The 17,757-nt window shown below is 38.1% G+C and overlaps 1 protein-coding gene and 1 long non-coding RNA gene across 2 annotated transcripts; both read left to right on the top strand.

Annotated features, from left to right (window-relative positions):
• The first annotated feature begins 12,170 nt into the window (after positions 1–12,170).
• Positions 12,171–12,771, top strand: LOC110898846. The gene is made up of 2 exons (XM_022145696.1): positions 12,171–12,207; positions 12,320–12,771. The coding sequence occupies exons 1-2, from the start codon at positions 12,171–12,173 to the stop codon at positions 12,769–12,771; spliced, it is 489 nt and encodes a 162-aa protein (XP_022001388.1).
• Positions 12,772–12,922: 151 nt separating this feature from the next.
• LOC110925153 lies at positions 12,923–16,161 on the top strand. The gene is made up of 3 exons (XR_002584449.2): positions 12,923–13,714; positions 14,770–14,857; positions 15,872–16,161. It is a non-coding gene; the product is annotated as an uncharacterized LOC110925153 (long non-coding RNA).
• Positions 16,162–17,757: the final 1,596 nt, after the last annotated feature.

The following is a 17,757-nucleotide window of genomic DNA, read 5'->3' as shown; positions in this document are numbered from 1 at the left end:
CAATTGTCAAAAGCAAGGCCACAAGGCTAGCGAATGCAAGCTTCCCAAGAAAAAGGAAAATGCTCAACAAGTGAACATGGTAGATGAAGTCGATAAACTTGTTGCCATGGTCACGGACCTCTCGATCTTGGTCACGGAAGTGAACATAGTTGGGCAAAATAACAAGGATTGGTGGGTCGATACGGGGGCTACTCGACATGTGTGCTTTGACAAAAGCCTTTTTAACACCTTCAAGGAGGTGACTAATGGAGAAAAGGTTTTCATGGGAAATTCTGCCACGGCAGAAATAAAAGGCGAGGGTAACGTGGTTTTGAAGATGACTTCGGGAAAGGAACTCACTTTGTCCAATGTGCTGTATGTTCCCGAAATTCGTAAGAACCTTGTGTCGGGATGGCAGTTGAACAAGTTTGGGTTCAAAATGGTAATTGAGTCGGATAAGGTCGTGTTGACCAAAAATGGTGTTTATGTTGGTAAGGGCTATGCCCTCAATGGAATGTTTAAACTGAATGTAATTGTCGTGAATGCAATGAAAGAAAACGCTACTAGTTCTACTTATTTGATTGAGTCTTCTAATTTATGGCATGGTAGACTAGGTCACGTAAATTATAATTCCATTCGTCGTTTAATCAAACTTGATTGCATACCAACATTCGATATCGACTCAATTAATAAATGTGAAACTTGCGTAGAAGCAAAACAAACGAAATCGTCATTCAAAAAGGTGGAACGATTCACCGAACCCCTCGAGATGATCCACACTGATGTGTGTGATCTAAAAGCAATTCCTACTCGTGGTGGGAACAAGTACTTCATCACGTTCATTGATGATAGTACAAGGTATTGCTATGTGTACTTACTTAAGAGTAAGGACGAGGCTATTGACAAGTTTATCTTGTTTAAAGCCGAAGTTGAGAATCAACTAAATCGGAAAATCAAAATTGTAAGGAGCGACCGAGGAGGTGAATATGTTTCACCTTTTATTGACGTATGTGCAAAAAGTGGAATCATCCACGAACTCACAGCTCCTTACTCCCCTCAATCAAATGGCATAGCGGAACGAAAAAATCGTACCTTGAAAGAAATGATGAATGCCATGATGATAAGCTCCGGTGTAAACCAAAACATGTGGGGGGAAGCAATCTTATCGGCAAATTATGTGTTGAACATGATACCCAATAAGAAAAAGGATGTAACGCCATACGAATTATGGACGGGAAAGAAAGCACCATATAAATCCTTGAAAGTGTGGGGGTGTCTAGCTAAGGTGGTGGTCACACCACCTAAGCGGCTACTAATAGGTCCCAAAACGGTGGATTGTGTATTTATAGGATACACCCGTCCTTATGGTCCTTATCGTTTTATTGTGCATGATTCCAAGAACCCTGGAATATGCAAAGGCACCATAATTGAATCTAAGGATGCATCATGGTTTGAACATGTGTTCCCATGCTTAGATAAAAGTGAACCGAGTTCTTCTAGACCGGTTGAGGAACTTGTTCCCGAGGGTGAAGTTGAAAACGATGAACCTCGAGAACAATCTAAGACTGAGGAAGTTGAAATCAGGAAAAGTAAACGACAAAGGACTGAAAAATCCTTTGGACCTGAGTTTCTTACCTATATGGTAGAAGATGAACCTCAAACGTACCAACAAGCGGTACATTCCTCAGAAGGACCTCAGTGGAGGGAGGCAATCAAAAGTGAGATAGACTCTATCTTACAGAACCATACCTGGGAACTAGTGGATCTTCCTCAAGGATGTAAACCACTAGGATATCGATGGATCTTCAAGAAGAAGATGAAACCAGATGGAACCATCGATAAGTACAAAGCAAGGTTGGTGATCAAAGGATATAAACAACGAGAAGGTTTAGATTACTTTGACACATATTCGCCAGTTACACGAATAACATCCATCAGGTTGGTGCTTGCCATTGCCGCCATTAGAAATTTGGAAGTACACCAAATGGATGTGAAAACAGCTTTCTTGAATGGAATTCTAGAGGAAGAAATCTACATGGAGCAACCCGAAGGCTTCACAGCTATTGGGCAAGAAAAGAAAGTGTGTGTATGTGAAGGACACATCTGATGGATATGTCATTTTGTGTCTATATGTAGATGATATGCTCATTGCTGGAAGCGATGACAAAATCATAAAATCTACAAAGAACATGCTAAAAGCAAAATTTGACATGAAAGACATGGGTTTGGCGGATGTGATTTTGGGGGTCAAAATCACGCGAACCCAGAATGGACTTGTTTTAAGTCAATCCCACTATGTGGACAAAATTCTTGAGAAGTTCAATGCAAATGACTCTAATGAAGCTAGAACTCCACTTGACACAAGTCAACATCTAGCCAAGAATAGAGGTGAACCCGTAAACCAGTTGGAATACTCAAGAATTATTGGTAGCTTGATGTATCTTATGAGTTGTACTCGACCAGACATAGCATTTGCTGTGAGCAAGCTAAGTAGATACACAAGCAACCCAAGTTCAATGCATTGGAACTGTATCACTCGGTTGCTTCGTTACTTAAGATACACTCGAGAATACGGGTTGCATTATAACAGATATCCAGCAGTTATAGAAGGACACTGTGATGCAAATTGGATATCTGACACGAATGATTCCAGAGCAACAAGTGGGTATGTATTCACACTTGGAGGTGCAGCGATATCGTGGAAATCATCAAAACAAACGGTTATTGCTAGATCCACGATGGAATCTGAGTTCATCGCTTTAGATAAAGCAGGTGAAGAGGCAGAATGGCTACGTCAATTTGTTGAGGATATACCAAGATGGCCTAAGCCGGCAACGGCCATTTGTATACATTGTGATAGCCAATCGGCACTTGGCAGAGCTCGTAGCACAATGTATAATGGTAGGAACAGACATATCAGACGTAGACATAATACGATACGACAACTAATCTCTACAGGAATTATCACTGTTGACTACGTGAGGTCAAAGGATAATATTGCGGATCCGCTGACAAAAGGCCTAAGTAGAGAGTTAGTACAGAAGTCGTCCATGGGAATGGGACTGAAGCCCTTGGAAAATGAAGTTCATATGATGGAAACCTAACTCAATAGACTGGAGATCCCAAGAATTGAGTTCAATAGGAAAACCTAATTGTATGAATAAGTAAGGTCACTGTGGGGGGATAACCCTACGTTTTAATAAGGTAGTTTATTATAAAGATTTATAAACTTCCTAGTCCATTCCTAAAAGTGACAAGTGTGAGGCTAAGCCTATGGCTTTTAATGATTCGACTAAAGTAAACATACATAGTGAATCACCTATGTGAGAGAGAAGTGGGGTCGCTTCGAAGGGTATTGTTGGGGCACAATACCTAATGGCTCTCGCAGAACCAGGCATCATGTTCATGACCATAACGAACATAACTATGAGGACTTGACTTTGTCAGGGAGAGTCTTGTGTGAAGTGCATTGTCGTCTACACAAACGGCAGACGAGTTCAAAGACATCGAGTTCTACTCAGAGCTAGTGGGCTAAGTGCATTTCATGAGCGAAGGTTCAAAGGGTAACACCTACCTATCGTATGCAAAACTCAACTGCTGAAATGTAACAAGGAATTATGTTGTTCTGAGATCGACCTCCATTCATGTGGGGGATTGTTGGAAGTTTAGTGTGAATGAAAGTCTCAAGTTGGTAATTCAATTTGTCCCACATCGGTGTGGGAGAGAAAAGATAGGCTATATATAAGGAGAAACCTTAATGAAGCCTTTGAAGTCTTATGACATGTTTTACCACAAGTCCTACCCGCGCGCACGCAGGGGGGGGGGTGCAAAAAATGGAACCGGATTTAGTTGAACTCGTGTACGCCCGCACGTCCTGCGGACACGAATGCAGCTCCGAAAACCCGGGCTCGCGGGAGACAGTTTTTGCACTCGAGACTGACTAATTATTTTTTAGTCTTTAAAACGGTTGGTCTTAATGGGTCTTTAACTGAAATGATTTTCAGTTTTAATGAGAACCATTATACTATTCAGTTTCGAAACCGCTGAGCCATTATGTGAGTTAATTCTCTGCAATGATGAGGCATAAGTTTTGAAACTGACTAGCTTTAATTCTCTGCAATGATGAGGCCAGAATCAGTTATGATCTGTGCCTATAAAACCCAATGCAGACCAACACAGTTAGACACACCGAAATACAATCTCTTCTCTCGATCTCTCTGCAGCATTCTCCGGTTTATTTTTCAGGCAAGTGTTCAAGTCCGGCAGCGCTCGGTGCTGTTTCGAACCGGCGTACCCTGGGAACAGACGGCGAATCTGTTTAAGGGAATTGTGTCAAACACAAGCCCGGTTAAATCGTTTACTGTTTCTTTTTACTTCTATTTGCAATCTTCTCTAACCGCTGTTCTCATCAGTGGTTCTGTTTCAACTTGCCACTGCTTCAACCGACAGTGGTTGATCAGCGGTTAGACTGATCAGTGCTTTAACTGACCAGTAGTTAAGTTCATCAGTAGTTAGACAGACTGATCAGTAGTTTATCAAACTGATCAGTGGTTTCAAGCAGTGGTTATTTTTTCTAACATTAAACACACCCTGCGTTGCGGCGGGGGCGAGCACTAATGCCACACTACTGTCAGCGACCACCGACACTGAAGTTGTGGTGTTAATGCGAAGAAATTAAACCGAAACGTAATACATAAAATAAAATAACTAAGTTGATCTAGGACTCGCGCGTTACGATGAACCCGCGTCTATTTTTTCCCGTTTGACAGGTTCATCGTAATCTATATATAATATGTGTCATTACCACTTCACAAACCATAATGCATACATTACAACAACCATTGCATCAATATGTTGCAAATTATATTTATACAAGATTTTGACTAAATTAATTAGATTATTATAAATAATAATAATTTACAAATAAAACAAAACAACTTTGAATGGATGAAACCAATTAAATATGGTAAGATAATGAAACCATTATTTGATCAAGGTACAACCACTTAAGCACAATTTACAACCATACATGCATGCAAAACATATTGAATTTGGTAAGGTAATGAAACCATTATTATTTGATTAAGGTACAACCACTTAAGCACAACTTACAACCTATATTTGATTAAGGTACAAATATTTAAGCACAACTTACAACCAAACTTGCACACAAATGTCAATTTACAACACATGATACACTTCATACTACATACATATGCACAAAACAACAACTATGCAACAAATACAACCCCCTAATGCACTACATTGTTATAAATTAATAATATATAAACTAGATGGAAGCTCCCCCCGCGTTGCTTCGGGGGAACAACCATACAAACAACTTTAATGACACGCTACTACCTACCGACAACGACAACCAACACCCTAAAAGAAGACATTTTTAATGCTTGATCACACACGTTCGTAACGGCATGTAGAAAATGACACATTAATAAAAGTTGTTACACCATACTCACGTACGTACCTTGAGTACAAGAGAAGTTACAAACATTTTGATAAAAGTAAGAAACAATTTGTAGCACATTTTGTTATTACATATGTCGTTATATATCATAAAATTAATTTATTTTACTAATATAAACACAAAGATGAAAAGATCGGAATAAATAACGCTGTGATTATGTGTACTCATTTTCATATCTTATGACCATTTTATACATTGTCTAAAATTTGTTTCAATATTTATTATGTGGCAAATTGTGGGGATATCTACGTACGTTTTATAGATGATTATAGCATAATAAACTTAAATTAAAATCTATTGATTCCTAAACAATGTAGCAAACTGTGGGGATATCCATATTTTATAGGTGATTACAACATAATAAAATTAAATTAAAATCTATTGATTCCTAAACCGCGCTTTTGGAGGTGTGCTCACCGAATCCTTTGAGCATTGGACTTGTTAAGGAGGACAAATCAACCCTTCATATTCCCAAGACCATCTCCTCTTTCGTTCTTTCAACACATAATTTTTATTATCATTACATGTGGTAATTAAACATTTTGTTTAAAAAACACAATTTTTTTTAACGTTCAACTTAAGCAACGCCGGTACTCCGTACGCGGCACCCATTGGTCGAAAGGTAGGCTCATGGCAACCCAATCTGCACGCACGGAGTCCCTAGCACACCAAGCTACTAGTTTCGGGGAAAAACCTAACCCTTCACCCACCCGAGGGCACGGCAATGATGAACCGGTAAAACACGGAGGGATCAGGAATCGAACTCAAGACCAAACGCAAGAAGTCTTCCCTCATTTCCCATAACCACTGAGCTATAAGCCCAGGGTTTTAAAAAACACAATTACCTTTTGAAGCGGCAAAAGAGATCCATCTATCTTTCAGAGTATTGTGTTGGTAGTTGAACTTCGTGTGGGTGGGGGATATTAATATAACATGGGTAATGCTATTTAATATTCATGTATTGCCACCAGGAGTTTACAAACAACATTATGTGCATTGTATCCAATATCAAGTGTGGTTAATTTCTAATTTACAACTTACACGAAGTTGAGGTTTACTTTCAAGCGAACTAAATATGATTTTAACCACTATTCAATAGCATATTTCATATTGTCTATTTTGTTTATTTTTGTTTTCACATATATAACAAAGCATACAACAGTAGCATTATCGCCTTGCTTTTTAACTTCACAGCCTCATAATTCCCACCATAACAACACCCACCACCACCACAAACACAATCACCACCACCAAATCATCAAACAGTTCCGCCACACAACCACCGCCACATCACTATACGGTTTCGCTAACACCAACAACACAATCACCGCAAATCTGTTGACCTTTCTTCATCTTTACTTCCCAATCCTACTCATTAAAGTCATAAACAAATAAAAGAAAAAACAAAACAATAAAACCATTCGACTTAGATTTAGAGATCATCGTAGTCGTTGCAAAACAAACAGGCTCAAATGCACACTTTCTCATAGCCATTGCCCAACAAAGCACGGCTCAGTGTCACCATGGCTGCAACCGAAGTTGCCATGCCATGTAGGAGGCCACCATCATCGCCGACCAATAATTTAACATAGTGACACAAATAATCGTTGTCACCACTTGTTCACACCGGACTCATAACCACCACCGGAGCGCTTCACTGGCCGCTGCCATCACTCCGGCAACGGCGTCACGTGACTAATGACGGTGTTGTAAGAACCAGTCAGACCATATACATTCTTAAAGAGCTGTAACGACTACCAGCAACACCGCTTCAGCACCACCGACCATAATCAGTTGTAAGAAAAACCGCAACAATGGCGGAGATGGGATGGTTTGAAGATTTTTAGAGAGAGAATGAAAGGATCTCAAACTTTTGAGATGGAGAGGAAGAGTGCCTGACTTTTGAGAGAGAGAGAGAGAGAGAGAGAGAGAGAGAGAGAGAGAGAGAGGTTATGAGCTTTAAATACTGACCCAAGTTACCAAATTCCAAAACCAACCCATGGTTTTACTAAAAACAACTGTACAATCATCCAAGCAAGTAGTACAAGCAACATTGCATAGCATTGTTGGAAATTAGAGTATATATAAATTAGTTATGTATGCACATTTAAAAAAAAATAGTTAATATAAGTTTATAAAGTAGTATTGAATTAAAATAGAGTTAAATGCCATTTTAGTCCATGTGGTTTGGGCCATTTTGGCAGTTTAGTTCAAAGGTTTTATTTTTCACATCTGGGTCCAAAAAGGTTTCATCTTTACCATTTTGGTTCAACTGACTTAACCCCATCCATATCTGTTAAGTCAGCCAAGGACATTTTAGTCATTTCATTTTTCTTTTTATTAACCCTTTATTCTTTATTGTTTTCTCTCTCATTTTGCCGCCATTTCTGTGACAACCGGTAATTAACGCCTCTTAATTGCGTGATTAACAAACGATTAAGGCGATAATAAATAGTGTTTAAGGCATGAGTTAACTCAATTTAGGCCTTTGGAGTGCCTAGGAACGTCTACCCGACTTTACAGTGCGCGAACGGTGGTTTACGGGAAAACCTGTTAAACGTTAAACGACTACGAATTGAAAAACCAAACAAAATACTGATAATGCCGAACAATACGAATTTTATACATATATTTTATACATATGAACTTGGGTTTGCGGATTTATCGTGCTTCCAAACGCCACATCACGCAAACGTGAACGAAAAACGCGACTGTAGGAACGCACCGACAACGAAACGAAAGCATCAGACACGCGTACTCACTTAAAAACTAAAATATTACGATATATTTAGCTTCGTTTTCGAATTTGAATGTTCGCAGCTGAAACCGGATCGGAAAACGGATTGAAACGGTGAACGACGCAATTTACGCGCTTTTACGCAACTGACGATCAAACGCAACAACAAAGACTACCGACACTATTTTAAATGTTGTTGAACCTAAAATTTTAGTTTACGATGTTACGGGCAGTTCAGGGTTCGAAAGCAGGCCCGCAAGGGTTGACGGGCCATTTAAAACACAGGGATTGAACCTGTGGGCCCTGGACCCAAACCCACCAAGCTAAAACCCTAGATATCTAATACTAATAAAAAAGTATGATTAATGCCACATGAGATTCTTATACTAAAACAAGACCAACTTAATGCCACATGGCATTCTTTCATTCAATTTACTACTACTATTATTATTAATTAATTAATTAATACAAAACAATAAAAAAATCCTTTAACAACTTAATACTAACAAATACTTAGATAATGATTATTTACTTTTGACTTATCTAAAATATATAGTTAATTATTAGTAACTCTACTTATAATAAACAATTTCAAATAATGTCAATGTGATAATATCTTCTTATTCTTTAAAATGATTCTTTTACTATATGTTTAAAACATCTATTAAATAAATTATAATTTTATATTATAATAATAAAAATGGTGAAGAATGGGTTAATCCGATATTTGAAAACCGGTTTACTTCCGTACTTTGAAAACACTTTTAATGTTATTAGACTCGTGTAATAAACGGGTTTAAGGATAAAATATCTTCATAATAATTTTGAAGCAAGTCTACACTCACTGGATGTCCTAAATGGAGTTACATTTTTAGGCTTGCCAAACCATTGATAATTACCAAAGTTCAGTGTTCCAGTGACGTTATCAAGAAATATTGATCGAAAGAATGGTTTATGTAATGGTACTCGACTACAGGTTCTATCACTGGGTGACCAGGTTATTGAGACACTCATATTATCCGGAACTAATACTTGCACTTGAACGTTTATCCCTAGATTTCGTTTAATACCGCGAAATAGAAGGCTCCCATTTAAATTGAAAAGAAGAAAGTTTTCTCTCGCTTTATGTTTTGTCATGACGATAAATAAAAGTATAGAATAATTTCTAAGTAAAGTTGGTGTGTTTGTCAAAGAATCGGTTTTTACACATGACAAATTATTGCGTCATCTATGGTAAAAAATTCACTTATGTAAATTTTTGAAGAGAATATAAATTTAAATAATTTATAAAGTTATATCCTTAAACCTGTGTAGTACACGAGTCTAATAATCTAGTAAATAAATATAGCACACAATTTTAAATATAATCATGAATTTATTTTATGTATATCCTATTCTCATAAACCAATGCCACAATACTAAACCTCTTTTATACTTTGCTAACCTACGTTTTTTTTAATTTATTTATAAGTTTAGATTATGCACTAAATCTAACTTATGGTTCCACACCTATTTCCCTTCTTATATGCCACATTATAAATAGACATATTTATTTTACCCTTTTCCCTTGATTTAAGACATCTAAGGGCATGTGTAGTCATAAAGCCCTCAAAGGGGCGTTATGCGCCATGTGGCATGCCACGTCAGCAAGGGGCTTTATGGGGCTTTATGCAATTTGAGGCCGTAGTCATAAAGCCCTTGTGTAATCATTACTCAATTAATTTAATTTTCAATTTTTTAAATAATTAATAAGTTTTATAAAATAAAAAACATTTCATTAAATAAAAAACACTACATTAAAATTAAAAAAAAGTTACACTAAAAAAAAAAATACACCTAAAAAATAAATTACACCTAAAAAATAAATTTATTCTTCGGTGTCATCTTCGTTCTCTCCTTCTTCCTCTTCGTTTTCTCCAGCATCTAAACCTACGTCTTCAAAGTTCCCGTCTTCGAATTCCTCAACCACTTCTTCCTCGGAATCTTCGTCGTGATCATTGTTTAATCGAATTGGGCGAATCGCCCAAGCATGCTCAACCAAATCCGCCTTCAACGTGTTATGTATTTCTCTAGATCGCAGTAGTTGAGCATTTGCGAGTCTCTCTTCCGTTGTCGCTTGGGGTAGTTCGACCAAATCTTCGGGAATATAGTTTTGGCATATCGCTTTTCCATCATCCTCAATGATCATATTATGCAAAATGATGCAAGCATACATGGCCATTCGTATTTTATCCTTATGCCACATGCGACAAGGATTTCTAATAAAATGCCATCGTTGCTGTAGAACCCCAAAACACCTCTCGATGTCCTTTCTCGAAGACTCTTGTAATTTTTTAAAATACTTTCTTTTTTCATCGAAAGTTTCAGAAAACGTTTTAACAATAATCGAATACTAAGGGTAGATACCATCGCCCAAGTAGTAGCCATGCTCGTAATCGTTCCCGTTTGCATGGAAACCGGCCTTTGGTATAGTTCCAGAAATGTAGCCCTCGATTAATGGTGAAGCCTCTAACGTATTAATATCGTTAAAACACCCGGCTACACCAAAGAAGGCCGACCAAACCCAAAGGTCGTATGACGCAACACCTTGTAATACCAAAGTTGGCCCTTTTTGATCACCCCGTGTATGTTGACCTCGCCATGCGGTTGGACAATTATACCAACGCCATTGACGACAATCCAAGCTACCAATCATGCCGGGTATTCCATGCTTTTCTAGATGCACCTCATATATTTTTTGAAGGTCGTTCCAAGTGGGGTTTCTCAAATAACGTTTTCCATATAACTGGCATATTCCTAAAATATAATTTAATATACAAAAGTTTTACTAACAAGTTACGAAAAAATAAATATATAAAAGTAAATAAATAAAAGACAATAAAAAATTACCATAGCAAAAATGTTCCAAGGTATCTCGGGTTGTTTTCTCCGCCATCTTCAAATACTCGTCGTTGATGTCGTACGTGTTTCCGTATGATAATACGCGTAAGGCGGATGTGACCTTTTGAATTGAGGTGAAGCCTAGATATCCTCGTGCGTCCATTCTTTGCTTAAAGAAATCATACGTATTTTCCAAGTCATTATTAATGCGCAAAAATAACCTTTGGCTCATCCGAAAACGTCGTCTAAAAACATTCGGTCCGTGAACCGGTGCCGCATCAAAATAGTCTTTCATCAAACGCTCGTTCGCGGCTTCACGATCTCGCAAGATATAGGTGCGTCGCAAGATGGGTCGTGGAGGGGGAGTAGGCCGAATGTTCTCAAATGCTTGTAGCACAAAAGTACATGCGGGTATTTATTGAAATGGGAATGTATAGAGAATGAGAATGAGAATGTATTGAAATGGAAGATAATGAGGGTATTTATAGTGTGAAAAGTATAAAAATTTGAATTTTTTTTTTATATAATTGACCGTTTGATAACGGTCAAAAATCTTAAATCCTTCATTCATGGCGCCGCGAAAAACTTAACGCCTTTTCTTTTTTTTTTTGTTCATAGCGCCGGGGGGGGGGGGGGCGGTGTGGGCGGCGCCATAGCGGCGCTATGGCCCTTGGCCGCGCCCCACTACGCAAGACCTAAGACTTGTCAAGTCAAAACTTACCAACTCTACCAGCTTCTTCCACCTCAATTTTTGGTTCCATGGCAGAACCATAGTCTACATCCCACCTCTATTTTGGCTCACTGTTTATTAGATGAGACATGTGTGTTTATGGAGGACACACACATTGCCTTTTAAAAATTTTATTTCTTTACTTCTTTCCCATTTATCTGTGGACTAGTATGGGGTAAGAAAAGACAACAATTTAATCATGAAAACCAAGTTCACACCCTTTTGCATGCTTTATATATTTATATTATAAAAACCATACTTCAGTGGGTGCGGGTTCCTGCGACAGGAGCTGAATCAGCAGAGCTGCGGAATCTTAAGGACGAGTTACGGTCATTTAACAGGAATGAGCAGGAGGATAAATGGCAATGGTGTTTAGAGGAGTCGGGCGAGTTCACGGTAAAAAGCCTAAGGAAACTATTGCAAAGCAAAAGCTTCACAGACTTGGACACATGCTGCACTTGGAACAAATGGAGCCCTATTAAGGTAAATTTTTTTACCTGGAGATTAGCTTTGGATCGGCTACCGACATTGGAGAATCTCGCTAGAAGGAATATACAGGTGGGATCTTTGATGTGTAAATTCTGCGGAGAAATGCAAGAGACATCGGAGCATCTTTTTATCTCCTGCGGATTGTCACAATCGGTTTGGGAATTCGTGCGAACATGGTGCCAGTTGCATAGGTTTGTGTTATTCGACGTTAAAGATGCTTTACAATATCATAAGGATGCTAGAGGATCAAAAAGATGGAAGACGGCGATCTACACGGTCATTCAAACCACACTTTGGTGCATATGGAGGGCACGGAACGAGGCAATTTTTAACGGTAAACAACCAATGGCGAGGAACATCAAGGAGGAGATTAAAGTATTGGGGTTTTTATGGTTAAAGAATCGAGCAAAGGAGTCAAATCTTACGTGGGAAAAATGGTGCAATTTCGATTTAAGGTATATGGGCATCTGATGTATGTTTTTGGTTTACTTGTTCTTGGTGTAAAATGGGTTAACTCAATGTTAACCCACTGATTAATGAATAAAATGATTTCGTTTGCTGTTCAAAAAAAAAAAAACCATACTTCCCATAATTATTACAAAAGTTTTAATAGTACATAGAATAGACTTGTCAATTTGGGACCTCCTCCCATTCCCTCCAATCGGTCCAACCTAACCGAATCCCCCATTTTTTTTCCACTCTCAAAAATCATCAGCTTTCTAGTTAAGCCTAAGATTGTTGGTTTCTTCTTGCACCCCACACCACACCATCCTCCCACCTCCACCCCTTAACCCGAATAAACTTCTGGCCACCACCGTGTGGTGGCGGCGCACGGCGTTGACAAGCGACGGAGGGACATGAGAGAGGAAGTCAGAGAGAGAGAGAGAGCCGGCAGATCCGGCCATTGACATTCCGGCAACCGAAATTGGGCGACGACGTCGTCTGATGAAAACGATGACGATGAAGTTGAAGATGGTAAGGTGGTGTTCTTAGCTACGATAGCCACAATTTCTCTGGTAAGAAACCCATTTCCTTCGATTCTCTGATCGGTAGACTGTTACCTCCGAAAACTTCCCCTGATGCTTTCATTCTTTCTTTTCTTTTATGATGATGAGGATGACGATGAAATGGAGATAATGGCAAGGTGGTGGTGGGCACCGTAATGTACGGCAGACAAGCCGGACCATCCCGCACGGCGGCAGCCGGCGGCGGTGGCTCCGGCGACGGCAACAATGGTAGTGGTGATGACGGGATTGGGTTGTGGTTCGAGTTATGTTTCAGTTTTGGTCACGGGTTTGGATTACGGTTCATCAGATTCGACTCGGTCAACACCGGGTCAACTCAGTCAATGCTGGTCAACTCGGGTCAACAGTCAACCTGGTCAGCCGGTCGAAACCAGTCAACACCCGACGCGGTAAAGTTTAAACATAGCGAGCTGGTTTACGTTAGTTTAGATTTTAGTTGGTTTACGCGACCGAGCTCGACCCGAATCAATATTAGTTTACCTTTGATATACTTTGGTGAAAATCTTATATATATTGTTACGTTGTTGAGTAATTGATTGAGTTTTGAAAATAAATCGACACTTTAGTTGTCGGGATCATCCAAAAACAGAGGAAACTCTGTCCGATTTTCGTTAAAAACTTGGTTCATGAAGTGTATATTGTTATAAAAACGGCACTTGTTTAAAAAAATCCGAACTTTTATTATAAGATACATATACAAATATATTTATTTTGGTGACTTATTACTTAACGAAACTCGAGGATTTCTATAAAATAAATATAACCAATTGTATTTGTTTCCAACGTTTAGAAACATCGAAACCCGATTACTTATACAAAATGAATATGATTATTTATATTTCAAAACATCGAAAATTCGAATAATTTCGAATATCTTTACAAAAGAAATATAACGGTTTATATTTATGTTAAACGTCGACTTTAAACTTTCTAAAGAACTAAGTATAATTTTTATATTTATTTCAAACGTTAGTATTCGGAAATCTTATGATATAAATATAGTTATTTATATTACTTTAAATTATTTAGAGTCCGAATATTCCTATAAAGCGACTCAAATGTTTGAATTCATTTCAAACATTAAGCTTTCGATATGTAGACATATATTTATTTCCATTTTTCGATAACTACGACGACACAAACCGCTATCCACCTACGTATTTCTATTCGCGACAACTAACACGACGCCGTAAGTATATTTTTATTTAAATATATTAATATATATATATATATATATATATATATATCTTATAACACTCGAAAACTAAATCGTTTCCGAGACTTAGTATTATCCCGATTATAAACGGGATCAATTAACCATAGAATGGTTATTCTAAATCAAGATAGCACCTTAATAGAATCATTTAGTTAACGATTCGGTAGAGCTCGGACACGTAGTTTAACTACGTCATTTTATTAGAAACTTATAAGTGTTCCTTCATAGGAATGTCATAGTTGCACGCTAGCTAATTCACGTTCTTGAAACGACACTACGGAACCACGCTAAGCTAGCTTTGCACAGGAATGTCAAGGTGAGTTCATAACCCCCACTTTTCCTGTTTTACATTTTTATAAATGTTTTCGGGGGTGGAAAGACATGCAAGTTTTTGCAAAAGAAAACACCATTTCGATGAACGAAAACTCATATTTCTAAACCATGTTACGAATGGATTTCAATGAACTCAAATGGTTCACGAACGATTTATACTAAACTTACCGGTTTTACAAAACAATTGCGTATTTTCGAAACGTGCATGATTTTCATGACAAGAGACGAGAATGTCCTAGTTACAACAACGGGACTGGGTTGGCCTGCGTACGAAAAACGAGACAACTCAGTGAGATCATGTCCCCCTTTTCTTTCAACGTTTCGGTTTACAACTTTCGGGGGGAAATACATGTCAAACTTAGGTATGATTAAGTTATGGAATGAACTCTTAGATCATGTGAGCATAGGCTGTAACGGAGGTGCCATTAATCCTTTTGAGGACCAAGGAACAAAGGTTAGATCTAATGGGTACGGGCGAGCCCCACTCACGGTCCATGGGTGACCACTTAGAGTGCTGTTGTGTCCCAGTCGAGGTGATTCGACACTAAAAATTTGCCTACGCGGGTTGAGTACCTCCTATGTCGTCGCATTTATTAATGTCCTCGCGAAACATTAATGATCAACATGTTCATAGACGCTTTACATACCAACTTACAACACTATAACTTTCAAATGTTTTTAATATTCATTTGACGCAAAGTCATAATACATGTACTTACAAACTTTGATGATGTTTTCAACTTATGTACAAGTAAGAGGACGTGTTGGTCCTGCTTACAAATACTCTTTTGGGCTCGGCCCATTCTCTCTCGTGCAATGCATAAAGACTCTCGTGGGCTAGACTCACAGTTTTCATATACCATGCCAAGAAAATGATTTTACTATATTTTCTCAACAACTTTAAAACCGGTTATCAAAAAGATTTATTTTAAATCTTTTCAAAACAAACTATGAACTCGCTCAACTTTATGTTGATTTTTCGCATGTTCTTTCTCAGGTTGCATTTTTCAAAACTACGGAACGGTTGGAATAGGAGAACCCACGGGATTTCGGTACTTGGCGGGCGTTCATCGTTTAGAAGTCTTAGGTTAATTGCTTCCGCTGTGCAATGAAGATACCGGTCCAGTCACGCCAGCTCTGATATTTCGGGGTGTGACAATTTCACCCCTGTATAACCAGAAACTCTGTAACCCTAAATTCCCATATAGGGGTGAAATGGCGGCAAAATGAGAGGGAAAACAATAAAGAATAAAAGGGTTAATAAAAAGAAAAATGAAATGACTAAAATGCTCTTAGCTGACTTAACAGATATGGATGAGGTTAAGTCAGTTGGACCAAAATGACAACGATGAAACCTTTTTGGACCTAGATGCGAAAAATAAAACCTTTGGACTAAACTGGCAAAATGACCCAAACCACATGGACTAAAATGGCATTCTAACTCATTAAAATATGTATGGATATGTTTTTAAACAAGTATATTATTTGGGTTTGTTATTAAAAGAGTAAACTGCCATTTTGGTCCTTGTGGTTTTGTCATTTTTGCCACTTTAGTCCAAAACTCAAACTTTTTGCATCTGGGTCCCTGTGGTTTCAGTTTTATTGCCATTTTGGTCCAAAAATGAAATCAGATCATATTTGTCTTATAAAATCCTGCAATTTTGTTATTTTCCTCAGGGGTAAATCATGTCATATTTGTCTTATAAAATATGGTATTTATTTATAAAAGAGAAATGATCATTTTGCCCCTGCGGAAAATGACAAAATAGCAGGATTTTATAAGGCAAATACGACCTGATTTCATTTTTGGACCAAAATGACAATAAAACTGAAACCACAGGGACCCAGATGCAAAAAGTTTGAATTTTAAATTAAAGTGACAAAAATAACCAAACCACATGGACTAAAATGACAATTTACTCTTATTAAAAAGTAGACGGCATTAAATTTGGTGGTTATATATGTTGAGGTGTTAACGAAAGAAAATAAAGAACTACTCCAATTGTGAATTATTAATTATTAAATAGGGAATAAATAAAAAAAATGAGCATCTTTCAAGAGTCCCCTCTTTCTCTTTTTTGGAAAGGCACTTTTGAAGAGTTCAGTGGTTAATTAACTAGTAAATGAGATTTGAAAGAAAAAAGGAAAAAAAAAACAATTGAAATCCGATTCAACTTTTTTTTTTTAAAGGCTAACTTCATTAAAACAAACACCGGGCTATCTCCAAGCCGGAGATAACCACAAACCAATACATCAAGTTACATCAAAAATACACCATTTGTTCCAATCTACCTTATCCTGTTTCGATCTACTATTAAACCAAAGAAAGCTAATAGCCTTAACATCCGCTATTAACTTAGAAACGTTAGCCTTTCCTTGTCTGAAGATTATCTCGTTCCGGTTCACCCATATCTTCCAACACATAATGATCAAAATGCCATAGATTATCTCCTTCCTAGTAGTAGATATCGGCAAATCCTCCACACTTCGAAGAATGTCTTGGACAGAAAACAAAAGCAGTGGCGGGATCTTCATCCAAGCAACCAAGCCACTCCATAACCCATTCGCATACAAGCATGCCGTGAAGATGTGTTCTGTTGACTCCTCCATTTCCCCGCAAAAACGACACGACCCCTCTCCTATATTAATATTCCTACGCGCCAAGTTAGACGCCGTAGGTATTCTATCCAAGTTAGCTCGCCACATAAAAACGTTACATTTAGACGGAATCCACTTACACCACTTGTATATATCGCCACTCGAACTACCTTGATCACTGCAGAGCCACCTTCTGACTTCCTTGACTGTGTACATAACATTAGACCCCGAATTCCATCTCCACGAATCGTCTCTTTGTTGAAGCTGAATGGCCGAGACCATGCG

The sequence above is a fragment of the Helianthus annuus genome, chromosome 2 (assembly GCF_002127325.2).
Source record: "Helianthus annuus cultivar XRQ/B chromosome 2, HanXRQr2.0-SUNRISE, whole genome shotgun sequence".
NCBI classification, from domain to species: domain Eukaryota; kingdom Viridiplantae; phylum Streptophyta; class Magnoliopsida; order Asterales; family Asteraceae; genus Helianthus; species Helianthus annuus.
The sequence above is the reverse complement of the archived record's forward strand: the minus strand, read 5'-3'. Positions and strand labels throughout refer to the sequence as shown.